The sequence below is a fragment of the Tiliqua scincoides genome, chromosome 1 (genome assembly GCF_035046505.1).
Source record: "Tiliqua scincoides isolate rTilSci1 chromosome 1, rTilSci1.hap2, whole genome shotgun sequence".
Classification (NCBI taxonomy): Eukaryota; Metazoa; Chordata; class Lepidosauria; order Squamata; family Scincidae; genus Tiliqua; species Tiliqua scincoides.
Window position 1 is genome coordinate 285718168 of NC_089821.1, and position 25691 is coordinate 285743858.

Sequence of the window (25691 nt, forward strand, 5' to 3'; positions counted from 1 at the left end):
AGATGGATATCAGCAACCTTGCTGTTCCCCCTTTTATCTCTCACATCCAGCAGTCTAGTGGTCATTTCTCAAGTAGGTACAGGAGCTCCTTAAGCCACCCTTCTATAGCTATGCTCCACTAAGACAATACAACAAAACAAAACTTAAATTTCTCCATTGGAAGTGGCAATTGCTTCGAAGTTTGTATATACTGGGCAGGAGGTCTGGTCTAGAGGGTAGAGCCTCTATCTGCCTGAAGATAACATCCACAAGGTCGCCAGTTCAAGGCCACCAGCACCGTGCGACCTTGGAGCAGCTGACAAGCTGAAGCCGAGCAATTCCATCTGCTCTGAGCGTGGGAGGATGGAGGCCAGAATGTGAAGCCAGATCGGAATGAAACACCTGAATGTAGTCGTTCTTGAAAGAAAGAACCTTCTTTGAAATTGTAAAAATCCCTATTTAATAGGGATTTAATAAAGCCTGCCTATGTAAACCACCTTGAATAAAGTCTTGAATAAAGACCAAGAAAGGCGGTATATAAATACCTGTTATTAATTAATTATTATTATTATATATACTTGTAATATATATTTGTCAAGAAAAGCTCTAGCTCTTCTTATCCAAAATGCATATAGGGTGAAATAGCTTAAAACAAATGCCTAAAAAAATTTTTTCAATGGGATTAAAAAAAAAAATCTCAAAAAAATCTGTTTACCCTACTCTTCCTCCCTACCCCTGAAGCTTTGGCTGCAGCAGCATCCTGAAACCTGGTGGACAAAGTTGGGCATGATTCACACCCCCCCCCCATCTCCTCCAACTAGGTTTCCATACTACAAGCCAGGTCAGCCATCTCAGGATTAAATCCCGGAAGATGTCTGCCTTTTTATTGACTGACCCAACATCAAAACAGCAGCAGCTATAGACTAGAGGGGTTGCCACCTGGATCCTGTTGGCTGGGAAAAGACCTGGAAGATTGAGAAGTCTATAAATGACTTCCTTGCCCACAATGCACAACAGGGTGCACCACACCACAAGTGAAGGAGGGGAGGATTTTTCAAATCTGAAGTTGTACTACAAGAGCTACTGCAGACTAAGGGCCCAATCCTATCCCACTTTCCACCTCCAGTGCAGCTGCAATGCAGCTCCAAGGTAAAGGAACAAATGTTCCTATACCTTGAGGAGGCCTCTGTGACTGCCTCCCCACCACAGGATGCAATGCACGCCCCTTTGGCACAGCTGCACTGGTGCTAGAAAATTGGATATGATTGGGCTCTAAGAGTGGCAACATACCCTATTAAGAAAGCAACATTCTCCCCCTCCATCATTCTGTTCTGCAGATATGCTCCAAGACTCCCTACTCTGTGGAATGTCAACGGCTAGACTGGGGAACACACTGAAGAAGGGGCTTTGCAGGGTTCTTCACTGCCTGCTTTTAAGTGGGAAAGCACTGGTATAAAAGCAGTGCTCAAAAGTATCTTCATAGGGACTTTTTGTTTTCCAGGAGAATAATCTAGTTTAAAATGGCTCAGCTGTTCAACAGTCAGCTAAAGGATTTCCTCTCCCTCCTTTTCGAAGGTCTTGGTGCATTTCCCTCTTCAGCTGCCATATCAACTTCAAGCATTGCTTATCTCTGCTCCGTCCTTATGCAGACATGCACAACAATAGCTGCTCATAAATTCCTTGATACAATCTCAAGATCTTTTGGACCCAGCGAAGTTCTACCATACTACCTATTGACAGTGAAGGCAGACCCACCTTGGTGGATTTAGGTAAATATCATTCAGGAGAAAAGTGAAAAGCTGGGACAGGTCAAATGCTGCCTTAGATAAATATCCAAGAAGCAGCTGTGTTAACCTGCTGCAGCAGACTTATGAAGAGTTTCATGACACATTAAAGACAAGTAGATTTATCTTGACATAACGTTCCGTAGACTAGCATCAGATGCATTAAGTTGTGTACTTGGTTGGCGTGCATGCAGACATTCAAAGCACAGACAAAAAAGTTGGAAACAGTAGGGTCGTGAACACAAGGAATTGTCAGTCATTGCTACCTCTTGCATTTCATAACACCTCCTGCGCCTGACACAATGGGCAGTTCATGCAGTAGATGCCACAATCAATCCGTCCATTTTAAAAGTGCTACAGAACTCTTTGTTATTTTAAAAGCTAACAGTCCTGCTTAAGCCTGTATCTTCTAACCGACTTCCACCACTGCACCCAGCTCTAATACAGACCCTGGCTACTGCTCTGGCAAGGTGCCACTACCCATGTTTCACATGAACAACATTTAAATGACCACATAGTATACCCCTCTCAGACATTTTTAAAGCTGTGCCCAAGCACAGTAGTTTTAGGAATATATTATCAGAGGACAGAGGGATAGCACTGGCTACTGCATCAGCCATCCCGGTGCAATCCACCTGCTGCACAGCACTTCAGTTAGTTACTTGTCCAATGGTAATCAATACATTACACAGTGGCAGCCTGCATCTGCTCATGCTCAAAAAAAGAAGCCAAGGTTTGCGAGTGCTTCTGAACTAAGTTTGTGTCACACGCCCCTGGACAATACGATAGTAGCAAAAGCAGCTGGCAATCTCAACACTATCCTGGTTCCAAACTTTCCAAGTTCCAAATTTTCACAGTTCATGGCACCCTTAGTGTCCCAAACTTTTTTCACAGTGCCCTAGGCCAAGAGAAATACTTAAAAAATACCTGTTTGAACTTTAAAAATATCTCATGGTGCCCCTGTGAGCTTTCTGTGGTGCCCCGGGGCACCACAACACACAGTTTGGAAATCACTGCCTAGACGAAATTGACTGAAACAATGCAGAACACTTGAAGCCAAAAAGTTTCACTTAACACATTGTCAACTCAGGATGTTAGAAAAGGCAAAAAGATTATTAAGAACAGGACTGAAAATAAACAGCATGTCAGAAAATAAACAATCCATGTCAGTACATAAGCCTACTGCACAAATACACTTGAAATATGTGTGTACAGTTCTGGTCATCTCATCCCAAAACTGATCACAGTAGAGCTGGAGGGAGTACAGAAAATCCACTCTGGTAAACCTCCAAACTGTGGTAACACAGTGTGTAGGGTGGTCTTTGAGGATTGTCTGAAAGGTACAGTTAGCAGCTAGTAACTATCCCAAACTAACCAGAGCCATCTCTTGCAAGTCCTTGAATAACTCCACTGGCTCTTGATCTGCTTCTAAGTTCTATTCAAAGTACAGTACTAGCACTTACCTTTCCTGAGTACCCTTGCACCAGTTTGCCTATATACTGAGGTCCTACTCAAAGGCTCTCCTCTGGGTGCCCCTGTCTTCTGAAGTGAAGCAGATGCAACCAATGAAAGAGACTTCTTGGAAGCATGGCCATGTTTATGGAATTCTCTCCCCAGGAGTTTTGCTGGGCCCACACTAGGATCTCAGCTTCAAGTTTCAATACCCTTTTCTGCTCCCAGGTTGTTGTTTTTTAAGCCCTACTCTGCCTTTTTTCTTTCATTTTTATTGTTTATTTATTGCTTTTATCTTAAAGTTTTTGAGCTGCCCTGGATACGCTGAAGAACAGAAAAACAAATTCCTCACACAATTAACTGCTAAGGCTTCAAAAATGGAAAGGGGGGCAGCCAAATGAGCAGGATTTAACAAAGGTTTATAAAATCACTAGTCAGAGTGCCCATTAAATATTATTGGCAGTGTTTGGGTCTCTTCTTCCCAGGAAAAGCATACAATAGAGGACAAGGCCCATTTCATGTAGAGGAGGCTAAGCTGTGCTGGGGTAGAGTAGGGGCAAGAAGGCATCTTATTCCCTTGAATAACTGTCTGTCCTGTCCATTTGTAGCTGACTTGCTGTGCCAGGCAGAAAAGGAGACTTGACCCAGGTTGAAACAGGGGTGAACATCCAGGTAGAGAGGAAAAGAAAACCAGGTACATCTCTGTGTGATCCATACTCCAAAATGTTTTGCGACTCCCAAAAACATGTAACGCTTTGCCTCATAGCAGACATGGCTTTTGTTCCCAAAAGATAGCAAGTAACAAGTAGGGGAAAGTCCCTCTCTTACACATAGATTATCTCTCTTCCAGAGATAGAGTTTTGCTCTACTCTTGAAGTTTCAACACTTCCCGTCCACACTGTAAACAGTACTAAACATTCTGGTTTGGGGCAGTCTTCACCTCAGCAGGCAGATGTCGACTCTGGTATCAGTACTCGGCAACTTGTGCAATGATCGAATCTGGTTACATGAAGTGACAGTAGTGGGGGAAGCTGCTGTCATTGGTTTTGAAATTTTGCCCAGTGAGTCCTTTTGTTTCGAGCAGGATTGTGCCCAGCAAATGTCCGGTGGTGCATTTGCCATATTTTGTTCTGGATGTTTGAGAGTTACTCTCTTTCGACCATCACATCACTGCTGAGCATTTGTTGTGATGCTTTCATTTTTAGCTTCCCAGAATGAGAACTTGCTTCTTTGGTTTAAAAAAAATTGAGGAGAAAAATCCACCAGGGCAATCTGTGTGGAACTGTGTCTTTTGAGCAGACACCCCACCACACCAAGCTATACAAGCCTTGTCAGCCTCAGCCCCCAGCCACACTAGTACACACCCAAGATTACCCCTGAGTCGCAACCCCAACACAGGTTGGAACTCAGTCACTTCGATCATATAACTCAGAGGGTCAAGAGTATTAACTAACCTGTGTTGGTTATTTTGAGCGCAGGTTCCACAGACCAGGGGTGGATCCAGTGTTTGTATTGGGAGGGGGGGGGGAAGCAGTGAGCACTACCTTAATGCCACCACCCAGGTCAACCAGGTGGTTAGAACTGGGCTCCCAGTTTAACTTTTGCTCTGTGACTGAGATTTGCTGGGAGAGTAGACCTGGGCTTGGAGCCCAGATCTATCTGCCTGGGCTCTTGGCTGTGCTTGAGATGCTCCCCATCCCCACAGGCACCCTTTCTGCTGGCAGGACAGTTTGAGAGGGCAAGCACCCATGCTCCCCCCCTTGCACCCACCCTTACAACAGACCCAACTGGTTGGAATAATGCACTTTTCAGACCAATCAATCAACTGGGGACCCAACTGCCTGAAGAACACAACACAAGGAGTTGCACACCCCCTCCTTTATGCATGGCAACCCAACCAGAGGAAAATGAGTTTCACCAGCCCAACCTCTACATTGAAGCCCAGAGAACATCCAGCTGCTACTCACCTCCACCAATTTATAATCCCTTTCCTTCGGACTGGGGTTGCGCTGCCTCCTCAGGGGCAGCCCTTGCACGGCAGCCAGGAAAGTGGTGGTCAGGAGCACCAAGCTAAGAATCAGCACGGCTGTCCCTCTGGTCTCAGACATCTCTTCCTTCCTCCCACTGCCCAACGCACCTCCTTGCATGCACACCACACACCAGGGCTGCTGCAGGCACGCGCTAATCCAGCCCCCTCGCTTGCTCTGCAAAACTTAATGGGGAGGGGAGGAAAGTGCAGCTGAGAATAGAGGCAATCCTCTTTCCAGCCTTCTGCTCCGGGGTTGCGTCTCTGCAAAGGCCCAGCGCGGATGAGATCAGAGTGTGCGCGAGGAAGATTAGGAGGGACTGGCTGGCAGGCAGGCAGGCTCTGGCTCTCCCGCTGCCCCCTTCGCACCGTCCTTCTGGTCTCTCCCGCGGCTGGCACCAGCCCTTGCTGGGGCTGATGGAGCGGGCACCGACTGCGACCACGGGGAGGAGTGGGGGGAACCCGCAGAGCTGGAGCGGGCGAGGAACCCCTCCCCCGGGCTGCAGCGGGACCTCGCCTCCTCACCCCTGGCCGCACAGGCAGGCGCGCTGCAACCCTTCCCGGGAACTGGGCGCGTTCCTCCGAAGCAGCCACGGGGCTTCTCTCTGCAAGCCCGCCCTGGCGGTCCCCGCCGAAGGCTCCATGCGCACGGGCGGTGCTGCCGCTATCGCGTGCGCAGCCCCGCACCAGGTCGAGCGGACGCCTCCTGGCGAGCCTCCTCTCCGCCACTTCTTGGGCTCCGCGCGCCCGGCTGCACCGCTCCCCGCTGGCTCATGTCCTGGGTTACCTCGGCTGCGGCTGCTGCAAAGAGCTCCCGTGCAAGGCGGCTCCCGTGCAGGGCTCCCGGTGGGCTCGCATGTTGCAAGGGCAGCGGGAGGGAGAGTGCGCGCGCGGCTGACTTTTCGCCCCGGGCTCTTTGTCTGCAAACTCTCCCCGCTCGCGTCCCCTTTGCGAAGGCTCCAGCGCCGCCCAGGGTTCCCGCAAAGCCGCTCTGGCCACTGCTCGTGCCAAGGCTCGCCAAGTCCAGTTCCTCCACTCAGGTCGCTTTCATCCTGCGCGCTCCCAGCGGCAGCAGGGAGCTGCCCTGCCTTGCAAGCTTTCCCCTTGCACTTCCAGCAGCCGGGCTGCCCCTGCTTGCAGCTCTGTCCCTCCCTCGAGCAGTTCTTCTTCACTCTTCCTTCAGCTCCTCTGACGTTGCTGCAAGAGGATCTCTTCCCCCCCCCCCCCCGCTCAATGAATGAATGGAGGGACAGGAGCAAAAGCCACGTGGATGGATAAATCAGACAAACCAGGAGGGAGGAAGGGAAGGCACCAGGATGAGGTCTCTTGTTATCCGGTGTGCTCCCTGGGCATTTGGTGAGCCGCTGTGAGATACAGGAAGCTGGACTAGATGGGCCTATGGCCTGATTGAGCCGGGCTCTTCTTATGTTCAGGAGAAGCATGCAAGGGAAAGTAACTTAGTTTGGAAAACCCTGAACGATTAGGCAGGGGTTCCCAATTTTTTTCATCTGGTGGCTGCCTTGACCTACTGGGCCATTGGCCACAGCTGCCATTAGGGCTACAGCCCCACCCAATGTGCTATACATTGTATAGGGTGGCGGATTTTCACTGGATTCTACTGCTCCCAGGGAGCAATGGCTCACACTTTGGGAACCACCGTTATTGGGGGAGATCCTAGGAGGGAAACTAAGGACAGTTGCAAGCAGGATGACCAGATTTCTTTTCCAGGACACAAGGCTAAAAAAAGACCTTAAATGTCCTCTTTTTCCCTATGAGTGGGCCTCTGCAAGCAGCACGTAGCCTTCTTGCAATTCATGTTGGCAACCTTCAGTCTCAAGAGACTATGGTATCACGCTCTGAAAGGTGGTTCTGGCACAGCGTCTAGTGTGGCTGAAAAGGCCAATTCGGGAGTGACAATCCCTTCCACAACGGGAGCAAGTGCAGTCTGTCCCTGGTCTGTCTCCCTGGCTATGGGCCTTCCTTCTTTGCCTCTTTGCCTCAGACTGTTGGCCAAGTGTTTCTTCAAACTGGGAAAGGCCATGCTGCACAGCCTGCCTCCAAGCGGGCCGCTCAGAGGCCAGGGTTTCCCACTTGTTGAGGTCCACTCCGAAGGCCTTCAGATCCCTCGTGCAGATGTCCTTGTATTGCAGCTGTGGTCTACCTGTAGGGCGCTTTCCATGCACGAGTTAGCTTTTATTTTGAATTGTTTTACATATTTCTTGGATGTCCTACATTTTAGGGTGCCTTGTCTTCTTTTGCATTTATGACATCTGGTCACTCTGGTTGCAAGCAAAACAGAGTTCAACGGAGCAGGCTAAATGCTGTTATCTCCCATACAAATTAAATGAAGCTGCTATATGATTGTTTTTCAAGGATCACCAATGCTACTTGGTGCTCAAGAGGACAGGATGCAGCTACTTATCTGCAGCGTAGAAATTAACCCACTTTGCCCGGCCCACAGGTGTACACAGGGCCTGGGGAGGGTCAAGGGGTTAATTTCTACCCGGGTCTGAAAGGGAGCCAGGAGCCAAAGGAGGAGGCCCAGAAATTTTTGGGATCTTATATTTTCCAATCTCACCCAGACTCACTGTCCATGCAGGAAGAGTTACTGTGGGCTCATGGTGGCAACTACTGCCACAAGCCATATACAACAGGCCCAAGAATGTATACATTCCTTAACAGTGTCACCTCTGGGAGGAAAATGACTTGTTACCGTAGCTCTTTGGCTTGTGGACTTCTGCTAACCATGAAGGAGTATCAGCCTGAACGAAGCTGAACAAAGGACGACCAGCCTGAAGAAAACACAGGTCATGGTTCAGGATGTGGACTCACCTCCCTGCATTACAATCTCTGCGCATGAACTGGAGGTTGTCCATGACTTTGTGTACCTTGGCTCAACGATCTCCGACACTCTCTCGATACCAAGCTAAACAAGCGCATCAGTAAAGCAGCTACCACGTTTTCCAGACTCACAAAAAGAGTCTGGTCCAACAAGAAGCTGATGGAACATACCAAGATCCAGGTCTACAAAGCTTGCGTCCTGAGTACACTTCTGTACTGCAGCGAGTCATGGACTCTTCACTCAAAACAGGAGAGGAAACTGAACGCTTTCCACATGCGCTGCTTCCGACGCATTCTCGGCATCACCTGGCAGGACAAAGTTCCAAACAACGCAGTCCTGGAATGTGCTGGAATCCCTAGCATGTATGCACTGCTGAAACAGAGACGCCTGCATTGGCTCGGTCATGTTGTGAGAATGGATGATGGGCGGATCCCAAAGGATCTCCTCTATGGAGAACTTGTGCAAGGAAAGCGCCCTACAGGTAGACCACAGCTGCGATACAAGGACATCTGCAAGAGGGATCTGAAGGCCTTCAGAGTGGACCTCAACAAGTGGGAAACCCTGGCCTCTGAGTGGCCCGCTTGGAGGCAGGCTGTGCAGCATGGCCTTTCCCAGTTTGAAGAGACACTTGGCCAACAGACTGAGGCAAAGAGGCAAAGAAGGAAGGCCCATAGCCAGGGAGACAGACCAGGGACAGACTGCACTTGCTCCCAGCGTGGAAGAGATTGTCACTCCCGAATTGGCCTTTTCAGCCACACTAGACGCTGTTCCAGAACCACCATTCAGAGTGCGATACCATAGTCTTTCAAGACTGAAGGTTGCCAACAATGAAGGAGTATATAGGAGCTCAGCGACAGCTGTGGGACTGAAGCTGCTGCAGAAGTCAGTTTTGGTTTACACAGGACACTTTCCATTCTAGTATGAGCCTAAATACAATTATACAATTATAAATACAACCTCCTGCAATGATTTTCTATGTTTGAAAGATTTTAGGGAGACTTAGGTGTGTGTTTGGTTTTTTGCATTATTGTACCTAGCTGCCAATGGTCTAGCTAGACCTGGCCTCCAAGGACTATTTAGCTGTTGTCACTTTCCCTGTGCCTGTTTCCCCCATGCCAATCCCCCAGTCTGTTTCACCCCCTCCCTCTTTGGGAGAAACTTTGTACCCCCAGATCAAATTCCTCTCAGAGGCCCTGGGTGTACACATTTGGTCCCTGTTGCATATATGTGTTGGGCAGAAATGGCTTAAATCAGGCTTCTATGTTTAAAAGAGAGGAAAAACTTCAGGTAGGCAGAGGAGAGGATCAGGCTTTGCAGCAGAGAGGAAGTGCATGAGATCCAATTACACATACCATGACTCCCCGAAAATAAGACACTGTCTTATATTTTTTTGGCTCAAAAAAACACACTAGGTCTTATTTTCAGGGTAGGTCTTATTTTTTTCAGAAGTCAGTCCCTTTATAGTTAATGGGACTTACTCTCTGGAAAGTGTGGAGAGCCTTGGCAGGGTTGCCTCGCTTGCTACTTCCCACCTCAGCTCCTCCTCAGCTTCTTCTGCCCAAGGTAGCACAGCAGGCGCTTTCTAGGTGGCGCACACGGGAGTGCAGTGTTCCCGGTCACATTGTGCATGCGCCCCCACCGTCCCGGCCCTGATCACAACTAGGTCTTATTTTCAGGGTAGGTCTTATTTTCGGGGAAACAAGGTATATGCAGGTCGTCCTCTAAGCCAGTATTCTTCAGCCTTGGAGTTATGACCCCTCCCATGATCCCAATAGGGTCATGGCAACTTAGGGGAACAAAAAAGGTTGAAGACCACTGAACTAGAACATTACCAGGTAAAAGGAGGCAGCATCTGGTGTTCCTTCAAGTACTAGGAGATTGTGTCCCAGGGCTGCTCAGGTTCTTAGCAATTACTAAAATAGCTTTCACTAGTGCCAGGCTTCATAGCGACTCAGCATAGTGAATCATGCTGGGATGATGTAATGGGGTAGGGAATAGGGTTAATGGTGAGTCCCCAGTCACCAGAAAAAGATTGAAGACAGGGTGACCAGATGTCACACCAAAAAAGAGGACAGCACCCCAAAATGTAGGACATTCTAGAAAAGTGTAGGACATGACAATAAGAGCTAAAAACACTTGTATATTGATTTCATGTGGTTAATTTAAGCACTATTGTGATTAAATGTAAAACTATATTACATAATTTATTAATTACAAGGTGGCTATATGCTGTCTGCAGGGGCCTGCTTACAGGAAAAAGGAGGACATTTCTTTTTCAAGACATGAGGCTAAAAAAAAAGGATATGTCCTGGAAACTGCTCTAAGCCACTCAGCTGGTCTCTTCATCCAGACCCAATGCTATTTGATATGGTGACTTACTGGAATCACAAAGCAGCAGCTTAGAGCAGTGTTTTTCAAACGGTTTTCATTTCAATATTTTATTTTTAATATATTAGACTTGATGCTACCATAGCATGTGACTGCATTTGGGGAAATGTTACAGATCTGTACTTTTAACAGACTACTACGTGTATGCTTTTAAAAATGACAGTAAAAAGGACTTACTCCTGGGTTAGTGGAGGTAGGATTGCAGCCTAGGATTGTTAAAAATTTCCCTGCTTGATGATGTCACTTCCGGTCATGACATCACTTTTGGTGGGTCCCGACAAGATTCTTTTTCTAAAAAGTGGGTCCCGATGCTAAATGTGTGAGAACCACTGACTCAGGACAACTTCAGCATTTCCAACAGTAACTGGCTCTTTAGATGTACCTTAGCAGAGCTGATTGACAGCATTGTCTGTCTTTTCAAAAGGGCATGTTGTCATTTTTCCTCTGTTAAGGATGACCATTCTCAAAAGGAGCAAACAGTAGCTGAGTGACTTCTGAAAAGCATCTGAAATTCCTGCAGCTGTCTTTGTTGGAAGCTGTTTCAGTACAGATTTAGGGAGTAGTTTGCTGCTAGCTAAAAAAGATAAATGTGTTTTGTAAGCAGGTTGAACTAGCTTTACTACACAGACTTAAGTGCTTTGGAAGAAGATTGTTAAGTATGGTAAGGCAAAAATTAGCCAACTGTACAATATGACTTCAGATTGATTTCGCACTTTCATTAGGAAGGTTCACTAGAATCACCACAACATAAGCTGGAACCAAATAAAGATGGTTGGCATTAACTGCCTTAGGTAACAGTTTAGGACAGTTGTTCTCACACATTTAGCACCAGGACCCACGTTTTAGAATGAGAATGTGTCAGGACCCACCAAAAGTGATGTCATGACTGGAAGTGACATCATCAAGCAGGAAAATTTTTAACAATCCTAGGCTGCAATCCTACCCACACTTACCCAGGAGTAAGTCCCATTGACTATCATTGTTAAAGGAATATGTTGAGTAGCTTGTTAAAAGTACCAGTCTGTCACATTTCCCCAAATGCAGTCACATGTCATGGCAGCATCAAGTTTAATATATTAAAAATAAAATATTGAAATGAATGGGGACCCACTTGAAATTGGCTTGCGACCCACCTAGTGGGTCCTGACCCACAGTCTGAGAAACACTGGTTTAGGAAATAGGTCTGTTGGTAAAAGTCTGTGCAGGTTATTGTCTGTGTTTGTGGCTTCCTCCCCCAAGAGTTCTTCTTCTTCCCTAGAGGATGAGGAGTTCATTTACCTTTAGTAGGGAGAGCCCTCTTATGTTGACTGTGCCTGTTAGAGCTTCAAGGCAGCAGGGAAGATGAAGAGAATGAATGGGACTTGTGTCTTGTAGGTGGAGTCCCCTCAGAGTCAGAGAAAGTGGAACCTGGTTAAGATGGGGGAAAGGTGAACATTCATGCTTGGACCTTTGGGACTTAAAGTCATGTCCTCTCACCCCATGCTGAGTCCCCATGAGCTGCCCCACTTTGTCAGCCACCATCTGGTCCACAAGCCCCTTCAACCCAGTTTTGCACTAAATTTTGTGCTTCCTGGGACTCTGGCAAGACAGCCTATGCCTGAGGAATCTTGTCTTGGGGAAAAACAGCTGCCACGGGTCTGTTCCAAAATCCTCCTCAGGCTGACCTCCAGCTGAACCAACACTTTCCCCCAATGCCATGGAGAAAGGGAATTTGCCTCTGTATACAGGGAAGCAGAAACTTCAGCCATGCAGACTGTCACAACCCTGGAAGCCTCAAGAGAACCATGACTCACAAAATGGCAACCCAAAGGCAATCCTCAGCAAACACTGTGGAGAAAAGGTGAAGCTTGGGAGCATGGAACAGAGTGGGTGGAAGATTTCTTTTAAGCCTGCCTGACCCTCAATGTGCGAAAGCAAGAAGTGGCCGACAGGAGGCTTGTAAGTTCCTGAACCCTCTGCCTTGAGATGCAAAAGGGTTACAGTCCCAGTCAGGATTTGACATGCCACTTAAGGACAACTGGGGTGGCAGCCTCATAATTTCTTAGGACTCCTGCCTCCATGCCCAGTGGAACAGGCTGAACTGTGATGCCAAGGAGCAGAATGTGTCCAGGCACAAGCTTAACAATCCTCTAACTAGCAGCAGCAGCAGCTTCTGAGGTAAAAATTCTGAGGCAAAAATTCCCCACCCCATTGAGGGTCTTAGCACCTAATTAAAGACATGGGAGGGGGAGAGAAGACCTTTCTTTGGTTGAAAGACTTGCCTTCCTCAATAGATGAAACACCTGAGGTTTCCTCCTCCTCAGTGTCTAGATCAGCGATTTTCAACCTCTCTCATCTCAAAGCACACTGACAAGGCACTAAAATTGTCAAAGCACACTATCAGGTTTTTGACAATTGATAAGGCACACCACGCTGCCAATGGGGGACTCACATCCCCCATTGCCCCTACTAATAAATTACCTTCCCCCAAATTCTTGTGGCACACCTGTGGACTACTCATGGTATACCAATGTGCCACAGCACAGTGGTTGAAAATAGCTGGTCTAGATCTAGGACACGGGTGTCCAAACTTTTTGGCAGGAGGGCCACATCATCTCTCTGTGTCGGGGGCTGGGAAAAAAAGAATTTGCATTTGAATAAATTTGAATAAATGAATATATTAGAGATGGAATATGAATGAATGAAGGTCTTGCAATAGTTCAAGGCCTGTAAAAGGTCTTGCCCAAAGCAAGGCCGGCCTTTCCATTGCTGCTGCAGCTGCATCACAGACTTGAAATAGCAAGCAGTGGCCCTCATCCCACAGCCCATGCAAGAGATTGAACAGTTGCCCTCACACTGAGAGCAGTTGTGTTGGGCCAGCATGGGCTCCAGCACATCTCCAGAGGATAATTGGAGGCTGGGGGCTCCTTGCGGGCCAGATTGGGAGTCCCCAAGGGCTGCAAGTGGCCCCTGGGCCAGGGTTTGGGCACCCCTGATCTAGGACATGGGAGATTTAGAAAGCTCAACATCTAGTGCAGCCTGGCCCCAGTGTGGATTAGAAGGGATCAGAACCACATTAGGGGCCAGCCATTTCTGGAGGGTGACCATGGCTGGAGGAGACATCGGCCTGAACCATGCCTTGAATTGTGGTCATTAATTCCTCCCAGCTGATAGAGGCAGGGGCAGAAAACTTGGACTGGAGGTCTCAGATGCCTCTCTAGAGAGGTTTGCCATCTTGCACAAATAGCTTCTTTATTGAATAAAAAAATGCCTCCCCCAGAAATTGAGGCTCTTGAATGACCACTCTGCTGCACCCTCACAACATCCTCGGTAGCACCTTGCCTGCTGTGTGGTGTTTTAGTGGGAAACAGGCTTGTCTTGTCAGCACCACAGTTTGATCAGGAATCAGGACTGCCTTTTCCACATAGCTTCTGGGTAGCAGCCTACTGCTGCGGTGCAGTCTGCAGTTGTGGTAGGAAAGGGCTCGAGCTGTAAGCCACAGCCAAGAATCACCCAGCAGCCAGGTTCCTAGGCTCTCTCCCCCCACACTGAAGGGGAGCATGAGCCCTAGTTGTCCAGCTTCTTAGAGGGGCGAGGAGCAACCCCATTTTCTTCCCCCAACAAGGGTGGCAGGCAGGAAAGCTCAGGCAGAACAGTCACAATTCTTTCCCTCAGAGCTTGTATCAAAGAAAAAGAAGGGGCCAAAACCCCAGGAGTTTTGAAAAATAGTTTTGAAGGTCAGGTAAGCTGACCAAGAAAAAGGGGGCAAGGTCAGTTCGGGGAATCAAGGGAGCACACCACTGGAAGACTCGGAAACCTGATCTGCCTGCCTGAGAGGGAGGAGCTTCCGAGATGACAAGGACTGACCCTGCCATGGAGATCCCACCAGAGAAATGCTGTCTAACAGCCATGTAGAGTGAAGGTCATGCAAAATCCAGACAGCAAAAGGGGATGGACACCCACCCACAAGAAACTTGTATTTTCCTTTGTAGATTCTGTTAACTTCTTGGGCTGTAGTCATATACTCACTTATTGGAGTACATCCCAATGAACTGCTAGTGAGGCCCCTTTAAAGAACCAAGTGCATAGCAATGTTTGGCACTGGTCATGTGCACATGACTTTGCAGACAGAAAACATTTCAAAATTAAATTCAGGAGCCATTTTATTCTCCCAGCTTAAGATACAGAGGTATATTTTGCCATACCTCTTTCACAGACAGTTGGGAATAATAAGTCAGCATGCTCTGGCTTAAGAAACAAAGGCGGAAGGTCATGTCAGGGACATGGCTAAATTGTTTTTGGGGGGGAGTTTATTTGTAAAATGCAAGAACTCGCTCAAACTTCTGAACAGTGGCTGCAGATACAGGTGAAAATTAACCTTGGCTAATAGTTGTAGGTCTGTGGACCACAAACTAGATTTTTTGATACAGAATTGAACTATGCAGCCAGAATATTGTCAAACATGGTGAAATTGTCTTCAGGTTCTACAAAGTATTTGTTTAAGAGTTCTACTATCTCGCATGGCCAATCAATGAAAAATCAACTTATTTACATACACGTATAACATCCCATAGTTTTATGTCCAGGTTTGAGTTTTGCATTAGAAATCAGCCTGAGGGCCGATCCCAAATTTCAATTTTATTCCTAGTCTTAATTGCCCTTTGTGTTCTTGTGTAGCAGACATATCAGCCCTTATCCCTGTATTCTTGAAGGTGGCAAACTGGGTGAGACTATCCTACGCTATAATGTATCACACTAGACCCTCCATGCTTCAAGTTTCACCTTGTAATAGGTGAACTCACAACACAGTGGGACAGCATGCAAGAACATCCACCAGCATTACAAAATATTTAAGCACATACATCATAAATAAAAATGCTCACACAGGCTTTTCTTGAAGTTTTTATTAAGCAGAACAAGGATTGTTTTTGTCAAGCAGTTTCTCCTGGCTTATCATGCAGCTACTTTCTTAAAAAGTCAATGTAGTATCTTGTTCTGTCCATCCTTACCCACATGATACCCACCTTTGTGTTAATTGCTCAAGGTGTAAAAAAAAGTTGCATTTCTGGAAGAAAACATTTTGGGGAAGTAATTAAATTTCATTTAAAATGTTTTAATATCTACAAAAGATCTAGAATATGTACATTATTAGCAACACAGAGGCATAGGAGTACAGTGCAATTTAAGACTTACAAGTTGCAACTTCTAGGGCAAGCTGCCCTATAGACTATAAAAACATATGGGCCACCATTAGCTTTGGGGCCAATAGCCTTAAGCCTCAGGCTCCATAAGGTTCCCCCCCCCCCCCGGCCTGGTCTCAATAATTATGTGCCTTCCTTTTACAGTTACACATAAATGTAGGAGGCCATTCTAATGTGGGGTTTGCTGAAATACTGTCCAAAAAGAGTGTATTTGGCAAATGGACAATAGATAAGGTTTGCATATTTGGTGCACTTTGTTTTTAGACAGTGTTTTGGTAACTGCATCGCCCCTTGGCATATCTTAGCTGCTCTTTGGAGATACTTGTGTTTACAGATGGGTAGGCAATTTGCTAGCTGCCAATGCTGCTGGCATAAAAAGGTGTTCTCTCTTTAGATCATTCCTCTTCCAGCAGCTCCTACACAGGTCAACTAGACCATTTCAAAGCACAATACAGAAGCAAGAGTGGCTCTTATGCCTGACATGAGCCTTTTCCCTTCACCAATTACTCAACAAAGCAAGCCTAAGTTACCATACTATCAAAAGATGCGAGTCAGATCACATGAAATGCTTCACATTAAAAAACCCAAATTGCCAGGGTAGTCAGCAGGTTATTAGGAAGCCATGAACTCAATTCCCACATTCAGAAGTAATGGCCATTATGATGTACTGTCCCTAGAAGTCAACAGCCAGTGCTTACCATAGCGGGGAAAGCTTTAACACGTCAGTGACAAGCATACCAAATGACACCAAGTATATTCACCATGGTAGAGAAGGTAGAGCATACTGGTTCTAGCAAATGTGGAAATCAAGTGTGCATGGTAAAAGCTTGTGTTTGTTTGAACCTTGAAGTCCAAAGACTTGAAGAGGCAAAAGATGACTTCTGATTACCCTGCAAGTTAAATACAGATCTACCAAACATGTGAGCTTTCAAATCAACTTAGCAAAAGAGCAGAGATTATGCCCACAAATAATTTTCTGATGCCTAACTCATGCTAAAAACAGCTTAAGATCTTTTATAAAGTAGTCTCCCACATTCTCTTTTTAGACATCAAAAAGCACTGAATTTGGTTAAAGAAAAAGTGGACATTTCCCTACCATTTTTCTGCAAATACAACAAGGGTGTAACATCACACAGGCCATTAGGGTCAATTCTCTCTCTTTTTTAAAAAATACTCTTGTATATACACTTGAGTACAATGCAGTGCATGCCACAACAAATGTGAGATGTGAACATATTGAAAACTGGTCCCTTTAAAATATTTGAGCAGTAACTTGAGCCACACCCAACTTTGTGGTTCTGAAATGATAAGTACTGGAAAATGAATTCGCAGGCTTGTAAAAATATATACAAGCTGTGTCGCATGTACTCTGGAATTCATATCAGAGTTAACTGGAAGTCAGCAACACAATCACATCACTTGAATCCTTCTTTTAAGAAAATTGGAAGGCAAAACAAAAGAAAACTTTTGAAATGGGGTTGCCCAATCTCTCAACTTCTGATTCAAATGAAGTCAGTATGTACTGGATTGAGGCCCTACGCAGCACGCAACAGCCAAATGCCAACTGCTTAGCATGTTTAAAGCAGAGGACTGGTAGATATTCAGTATGAAGAAGCATCTCAGAATTGATAATTGCAGAACTCCCGAAGCTGAGATAAAGCACTGAGTGCAGCCATGTCATGGATGGGGTATGAAGGTAGACAGCTGCAAGGTGTAGCAATTTAGCTATTTGTGGGTTACTGTGAACATGCTATCAAGCTGCTTAGGCCCTTTCCTGACATTGGGATTATCTTCAGAAAGATGTTCTAGCATCAAACATTAAAAATTCAGAAACAGAAGACCTACAAAGCAGGTTCCTTGGCTTTTCTATCAGCTCATGGAATTGAGCGTGCAGGAGCATTTCAGTTGATACAGAAACATCTAGATTTGAAATCAGGCAAGAGAAAAGTGGAAGCTGCCCGGAGGACAGATTATTTCAAACACAAGAGGTGGCCAGATGCTTGACAAACTAGGGTGCAATGTTTATCTGCTGGAATATTCCCCATGTTGGGAGGAAAGCGGTTCTTTCAACACAACCACACAACATCTTACTACTGATTCTACTTGCTTTTCCCAGTGATTGATCATACAGGCAGCAAAGAGCCCTTTCCAAACCTAGGGAAATTGGCAGTTTACATTTACAAGAGTCACTCTATTCCACACCAGGCAATGAGTGAAAACCACACACACCTGCTGCACACACAAACCCGGGGGTGATTCTACGAAGTGTCTTGAAACAAGAAATTCTTGGAGGTGCCGGGGGGGGGGGGGGAGTGAAGACACATGCCACTGTGTTACTATGTTATAGGCATGCTGCTACTGTACAATATATAACATCCTATCAAATATTTTGTATTTTTTATGTTCCTCCTCCCCTGTCAATTCTACAAAAGGCACGAAAGAAAACACATAGCAAATGAGACTACAGGAGATTCATCTTCTGCACTCGTTTCCCACACTTCATCTCAAAAATACCTCTTCCTGCAAGGTATGACATACGATAGGAAGACAATACCCCTCACTGCTTATACGTATCCTCCCCTATTTCTGACATAATTGCAGACAATTTACTTTAAAGTCAACCTGAATACTCAAGACATACCACCTTATCCAGCCCAATTCTCCTTTGAGGCTCTCTACTGAAGTATTGTGGGAAATGCAGTCTCTGAAAACCACACCCCAATAGCAGTCAGTCTTTATATGTCACACAAATGTTCTCTCCCTAAACAGATTTACATCAGATTAAGAAAGCTTCTTTTTGGTGGGTGCTTCTACAAAAGGAGTAAGTCACAGCATCTGCTTTATTTTTAGTGGAAGTTTTTCAGTCACTGAATTAGCAGCCTTACCTGACTGTATCAATGTATATAGAGGTTAAAGCAGTCAAGTACAGCAACAGCCAGTTTCTTGTCTCAAATGTACTGAAGTGCAATTTTGGGAATTCTTAATATTTGAGCCCCACAGAGGGCCCAGACCCTAAATTAAGGTAACTCTACATTTACAAATGCTGTAGTTTGCATCCAACTTCTGCACTTCACATATTTGGTGTTCATTACAGCAATGTTTCCTGCAACATATAGCACTGTTCCTAGTCAGTTTGATGATATTGAATTGTTTTTAATTTTATGCATAATGTCTTGTGAGAATTAATAGAGTGCAAGTGAGGTGGTTTCCTAGGTATAAAATTCTGTGGTTAAAGAATTCTGTGGTTAAATACATCGAAGTTAATCTATGGATAGTGTGATTTCATAATGCATGCACTATTGCACCACTGCCAATGAACAAATCATACGGTCTCTAGTTAATTAAAAAATACATAGCTATAGTAAACTGAGTACTCTGGAAGACAGGGTGGCCATTTTACAAACACCTTAATTGCCACTTACATTTCAATATAAAATTCTCAGTTTAATTTGCTTCTGAGAATGACATTCTCTGAACGTGATTTTTCTACAAAGGGATCAGTACATCTTTTTACTTTCAAGGCTTCTTATTAAGAATTCTGGACCAAAATCCACAGAACTAAGACACTGAGGAATGTGAAAGGGCAGGGAAAAGAATGCTAGAGAATGTTCATCTAATTTTAAATACATTTTTAGATCCCCAAAGAAACTGGATCTGGGCTACTTCATTCTGGCAACTGAAAATCTCATTTGCCTCCACTTGCACAAAGAATCCAAACAGGCTGTTTAAGACCCAAGTTATGGCCAGTTATGTACTTAGGTAAATTCTAACCTGCAGATAAAGTGCTGCACCAGATTTAAGCTTAGGCTGCCCATTTCAGTTGTCACAGCAAGAGCCAAATGTGCATATTTAAGGAGTGGTGAAAGTGTCACAAAGGTCCACTCTCAAAGAGAAAAATGAACATTTGTGTTTTGCAGAACTACACCAAGTAGTTGATAGTATGCTAAGTGATTAGCTCTTTGGGCAAGAAAACCAATTCTGCTGGGACAGAGAAAAGGTTCATTATTACACGAAAGGAAGAAAAAAAGGTGCTTCAGAGTTCTAAATTCAAGCTCTAGGACTAGACAATCACAGATTTAACAACCAATGCCAGAACCCGAAAAATGAAAGCACCCTAGAGTTAGAGTAGTTCTTTACAAGAAAAAGGAAAACATCCACAATTATCTGTCCTGCTCTGAAATATCCTTTGCTACTTACCCTAACGAAGGAACACTTGGTACAAAGACTGAAAAACAAGACAGCTAAGACTCTTGAAAGCCTCCTGCTTTGTGCCTTAAGGAAGTGAACGAGTCAGATAGCATTTTAATAATAAAAATTTTTTAAAAAGCAATAATGCAAAAAGAAAATGCTTTTGTTGATTATTTCTTGTTCAATATATATATTTGAGATTACGAATCAATGGTATCCTTAGAAGCCTTGGCTGAAGTGGCTGTTCCTGTGCTCTTGAGGCGATCAGACTGTAAACATGACATGGAAAATGTAGTGCAGAAGCACTGCAGCATCCTAAGACGCGTTAACAATGCCCACAAGGTAGTATGATGGGCAGTACACCCACTGCCAACAATAGTAACTGTGATCTCATGGTGACAAATAAAAAAGGAAGCAGTATGTTAAAAATGTAAGCCAAGCACACACACACCCCCCCCCCCCCACTGAAAGATCTTGAAGCAATAGGAATAAAAGCCATGTTTTGCTTTGCTGTTTACAAAACACGATTTAGAGCTGCTGTGGCCACTTCAGTCTGTAAGTAAGGAATCATCTGTTTATGCTAAGCAATTGTTAAGTGTTTGGCTCAAGAACCTGGGCCTATGAGCCACATCGAGTCCTGTTCAGTGTGAACATGTTCAAAGACATGGAGTGAACTCAATCTTCTGTTTCTTCATATGTAGTCTCATCAAAAGGCCGGTCAAGGAGAGGCACCAATCGATGACGGGAATATTTTAGCTGTAAGAGGTCTCCAACTTCATCTATTTCCTTTAGAACCTGAAAGAAGAATACCAAGTGTAAGAGAGCAGATTCCTAGGAATGAGAACAGGAGATACAATGGCTCAAATTTAGAGAGCTGCTTGGGCTCATGAAAGGAGGCTGTGTTAGCATAATGGAAATTACAAAGAGATGAATTTCCACAGTGTAATTCAAATTCTCTGTACAGAATCATCAGTGCATACAGCCCTACTCATCATTTATTCCTTCCACTTGTTCAGTGGTTAGAACTTAAAAGTTCATTCATTTTAGTGACAGACTCCAAACGCTTCACTCTAGCAAGAAAGGCTGTGACAAAGCCATAAGTTTGCATGCTAGCTGAAGAGTGAATTTTTCCAAATTAAGTTCCCACCCTTCTCCTCTTTCCACAACCCTCTTAAATAGCTTTCATTTCTGCCCCTTCTTCTCAGGGGACAATATATGGCAAGTGCCTGAGGAAGCAACAAACCTCCACCCCCAATTCAGTAGCTCTTATCCCCTCACAACCTATGTGGCCCCAATAGCTGACAATGGAAAGTGAACAAATGAGCGCCATATGCCATGAAACCTCATGATGACATGGTTTGAGAGAGTCACCCCCCCCCCCGCCTGGGGTTAAACAGAGGCCCCATATGCTCTGAATTTCTGTAAGGGGCAAGGGAGGGGAAAAAAGGAACAAGGGTAGAAATTGCAAACAGTCTAACAGTGAGCACATTTTAAAGCAGAGCTTTAGTAAAAAGCAACATATGGAAATAATTTGAGGTTGAATTTCTGTTGAAAGAGCCCGTTAACTGTTATTCTTGAACTCAGATTTAGGATTTTATTAATTTAAAACAAAGAGAAACACGTGACTTGCAAAGATTACAAAGGAAATGGCATGGGTGAACTCTGACTTCAGGAAAGTGTAATATATTTTTCATCACTGAAAAGAAAGCAACAGCCCACAGAGATGCAGTTTATGAGGGGCTCTGCTCTGATCCAGGGCCAAAATATTTTCAGGCAAGGAAGTTAAATAAAACAGTTATACACTGTAACAGAGAACCACTGCCCATCATGTGGATTGATTTAATAAGGAAGGATTACAAATATTAGCTTTTTTCAAAGAAAAGGGAGACCTCCACACCTTCAAGCACCTAGAGGAGTGGCGTGGGTGGGTAAAGAAAGAAGTTCTCCTTATTAAGCATGAGCAAAAATCAGGCATGCACGGAAAAGCTTGATATGATCTCTTTCCCCTCTGCTTTAGACTTTGAAGAGCTACTCCCATTTTTTCATCTGTCACTTTTGACAGTGCAGTTACAACAGTGGTTACAGAAACAGAAGATGAAGTTCCTGGCACTATTTATGTCCATAGCAGAAGCTCACTTCTGCCAGAGTTATCACATCGTAGTGAAAAATGAACCACTGGTGAAACAGACACACTCAAAATTTAGAAAAGTGGCAAATGCCACAGAGAGTTATGAATACTATAGCACTTTAAAAGGGAAACATTAAGTGTTCATGGACTACAGCCCACCTTGTCAGATGCAACCAAGGACACCTGTATGAGAAGTGTGTTTAAGGGGATCACAGCTTTGTCTGAAGACAGAACTACTGAAAAAGTCTGTAGATCTGTTGTGTGTATGGTGGTGTACAGAACATTCTAGGTAAATAAGACAGAGGAAGCCTGTTGCCTGTTCTTAAAGCTGTCCTTACAGAATGGTTTTACACATGTTTCATCAAATCAGGCAGAAGCCATAATTCAGTGGCCAAATATATACATTCAGAAGGTCCCCAGTTCAATGTCTGGCATCTTTGAGTAAAAGAATCTGGAAGCAGGTGATGGGGAAAAAAAAACCCTGCCAGATACTCAGTCTCCACCAGACAAAAGAGGCTCTACTGAGCTGGATGGACCTACAGTCTAATATGCAGAAAGGAAGCTGCATATGCTTATCCAGGCAGGAGAGAAGGATCGCTCATTTTGTTTTTATAAATACAGGATTGATCCTATGTGTCATTTACCTGTTTAAAACTAATACTTGGAAAGACTAAATAATGTTACTTTAAGATAGGCAAGCTGCCTGGTCATCATTTAATGGCATGTCAACACAGGACTTTTTTCTGGAGATTGTATGAACACATAAAGCACATCTAATCCTTGCAAGCTACACATGTCCTGATCTGTTCCGATTCATTGCTCATCTAGTGAGAGACAAGGGCCGGCTGGGCTTTCTATGGTTTCCAGGTATAATGCTGACACAGGATTTCTCTGCATGATACTATACTTTTTCCAGGTTGTTCCCTCCCACTCCAACCCCAATATTTCCGATTTGGTATTAAGGCAGCCATCCAGAAGCAGAACAAGATTCCACATGGTTGTGGTCATGTGCACTGATCCTTTCCATCTGCTTTTTCTAAGACCTCAGAATAACTTACACCAACAATTCTGTGTTATTAGCATGGCAGAGTCATGTGCACTTATTTATTGGGTCTGCTGTTCTCTAACTGGTCTAGGCAACACTCAAGATTTCCAGTCTCAAGCATTTGAATAAACATAAGTATCTATGCTTCAAAATCCACTTCTTCTATAAAGATAATCTTAAACTGCCATTCCTCTCGCTCCATAAATTTATATTTACTAGTACTTGATTGTAATGTCTTCCATCCTTGCTGAGCCTTAACCTGCAAGCTCTACCCCGGCACAATGATAGCACTATGTAAATATTGAAGAGGTAAGGCAGTCAGACTACCACCAGACTAGTACTTTTGGATACAAGAATTCAAATCAACGGAAGACAGCTTAAAAAATTGAGTTTCTGAGAAGTAAAAAACCTAATATATGGCATTCTCAGTTTTAGCAAAATATGTAAGCAGCATTTTGACAAAAGACTAGAAAACTCTGGTTCATTAAACCAAGCTCTATTACTTGCCCAATATCAAGATGTTACCACCTACAACCTGAAACACATATTTAGTAGCATTCAGACACATTCATAGTATTAAGGCTAGCAAACTTATAAATCACCTAAACTCATTTCCAATGCACCTAATTCAATCAGCATTCGCCTACAGTAGAACAAGTAATTATGTTGCCCAGAGTGACATCATCTTCATGTGGCTCTTGTCTTTCCAGCCAACACATTATAGTGTTCAGCAAAACCGATAGAGTGCTAGTGATGCAATGCCCTACTTGATTTGGAATCAAATCCACAGCACCATACAAAGGATCTGGCATAAAACTGAAAGCATTTTACCCACTTGGACTATATAGGTCTCAACTGCAGTTGCACAATATAGCAAGGTTGCAGAATGAACAAGGCAGCACAAGTAGAAGACTTTTACAATGCTGCTATTGCCCAGAAAGTATTTTTCATGGACAGTTACTGTGATTGGTTTTATACCAAAAGAGACCAGTTCAAGCTGACACTCATTTTTAGAGGAGACGGAGCAGAGACAGAAACTTGGATACCTACAATATCAAGTATCTCTCTGGTATGAGCTGAAGACACACAAAATCTGGCTCTGGATTCAATGATGGGAGTAGCAGGAAAACCCACAACCACAACAGCTATGCGCCGTTTCAACATCTCTCGCCCAAAGGCACTGCGAAGGAAATAAGACAAGATTAATTGAAGTGACAAAAGAAGGAGCAGAAACAGAAACACAAGTCCTGTGTGGCTCAACGTAAGGGAGTCCTTGATGAAGAGTGCCTGGGAGGCCACTGTTCTGGCTGCCTTGCCTTAGACGCAGAATGCTGGCACACAAAGGCCTCTTTTGTTCAGTCCTGAGGTGGTCTTCATAAGAAGGTTTCACTGTATTAAGTTCTCACAAAGCTGAAAGATTATATTTGGCAAGGGTTGGTTTTTTAGCAAGCTGCTTCCAAACAGATTTGTAACTTAAACTTGAAAATCTCTTTGATACAACACAGCAATTTCAGCTTTGGAGCTCACTTACCAAGAATTCCACCACCAGCTGTCCCTTGTTGCTGGCTATCTAAGCAGACACTCTTTGGCAGTGTTCAAGGCAACAGGTTTGAAAAATCCTCAGAAGTGCAAAAAAGCAGAATGTGGTCCTGGGCACACAATTCAGCTTCCTGAGAACTGGACTCCAATATCCTCCAGCATTGGGAGCTTCTTATGTCCTTGTCCTCCCACATGACCTACTCCACATTAAGTGTCTGTCAATAATCCAAGTGGTACCTGCTCTTTCTGCTTTACAATGGCACTATTTTGCAGGATCTAAACTAGCATGGGTATCATCTCCCATTGTTACCACTTTTGCTAGTGCTGAATGTGTACATCCTTCCACATCTTACCCAAGTTTTGCTGGCATATATAGCATCAGAGGTATAATAGGTGAGTCTTCATTTCCGTAGATGATAAAACCCATTGTCTTAAGTCGACTTCGGAAATACCTGATGTTCTCAGCCAACTGTTGTATACGCTGCTTACCTGAAGGGGAAAAAAGGGAACACAACCTGTCTTAGATAGAAAAATATTTTCCTGACCCCCCCCCCAAGGGCTTGCAATCTAAAAGATGCAGAAAAGACACCAGTTACAGTTATTAGAAAAAACACCATGCTGGAGTGAAGTGGGACATTGCTCTTCCCCAGCTAAATATAAGAGAATACCACTTTAAAGGATGACTCATTTCCAAAATCATGTTTAGATACTAACATAGATATTAAATCAAGAAAGAGGAATCTTATAGTAATATTCACATTATAAGAGGTTAGTATCTCTTGTCTTGTCCCCACCCTCAATGTAACCAAGATTTTGAGTACAGCAACCAGTTACACACAAACCAACTTCCTTCTTTCTGCCATAATAGTTAATAGTTTGCCTCATAATAGTTTGACTCAAAGTCCTGGGTAGATAAAAATACCCTACATCACCATATGGCCAGTTCTTTAAGCAATCAAATATACACAAAAAGAAAGGTGCAAAAGGAGACTGCAGTTGGGAGTGGCAGAATAAAAATGAACAGAGGGAAAAGAGGTCTTAAAAAGAGACACTGGGTGTTTGTGTCCCTCAGAGTAAAGTGGAAATTACATTTCTCAGACAAGATGGCCTAGGACTTTTGAGAAGCAGTTTCAATTCCAA

At 44.4% G+C, this 25691-nt stretch overlaps 2 protein-coding genes across 2 annotated transcripts in view; both read right to left on the minus strand.

Annotated features, from left to right (window-relative positions):
* The window catches only part of ISM2 (isthmin 2), a 33902-nt gene extending 28579 nt beyond the window's left edge, over positions 1-5323 (minus strand). The window contains exon 1 of the mRNA XM_066623996.1: positions 5183-5323. Coding sequence (XP_066480093.1) covers positions 5183-5323 — 141 coding nt within the window. The remainder of the gene's footprint in view (positions 1-5182) is intronic.
* An 11458-nt stretch (positions 5324-16781) lies between these two features.
* The window catches only part of SPTLC2 (serine palmitoyltransferase long chain base subunit 2), a 90823-nt gene continuing 81913 nt past the window's right edge, over positions 16782-25691 (minus strand). Inside the window, exons 10-12 of the mRNA XM_066627814.1 lie at positions 24905-25040; positions 24063-24192; positions 16782-20634 (exon numbers count right to left, since the gene is read on the minus strand). Of these exons, the coding sequence (XP_066483911.1) occupies positions 20515-20634; positions 24063-24192; positions 24905-25040 (386 nt within the window). The 3' untranslated portion in view covers positions 16782-20514. The remainder of the gene's footprint in view (positions 20635-24062; positions 24193-24904; positions 25041-25691) is intronic.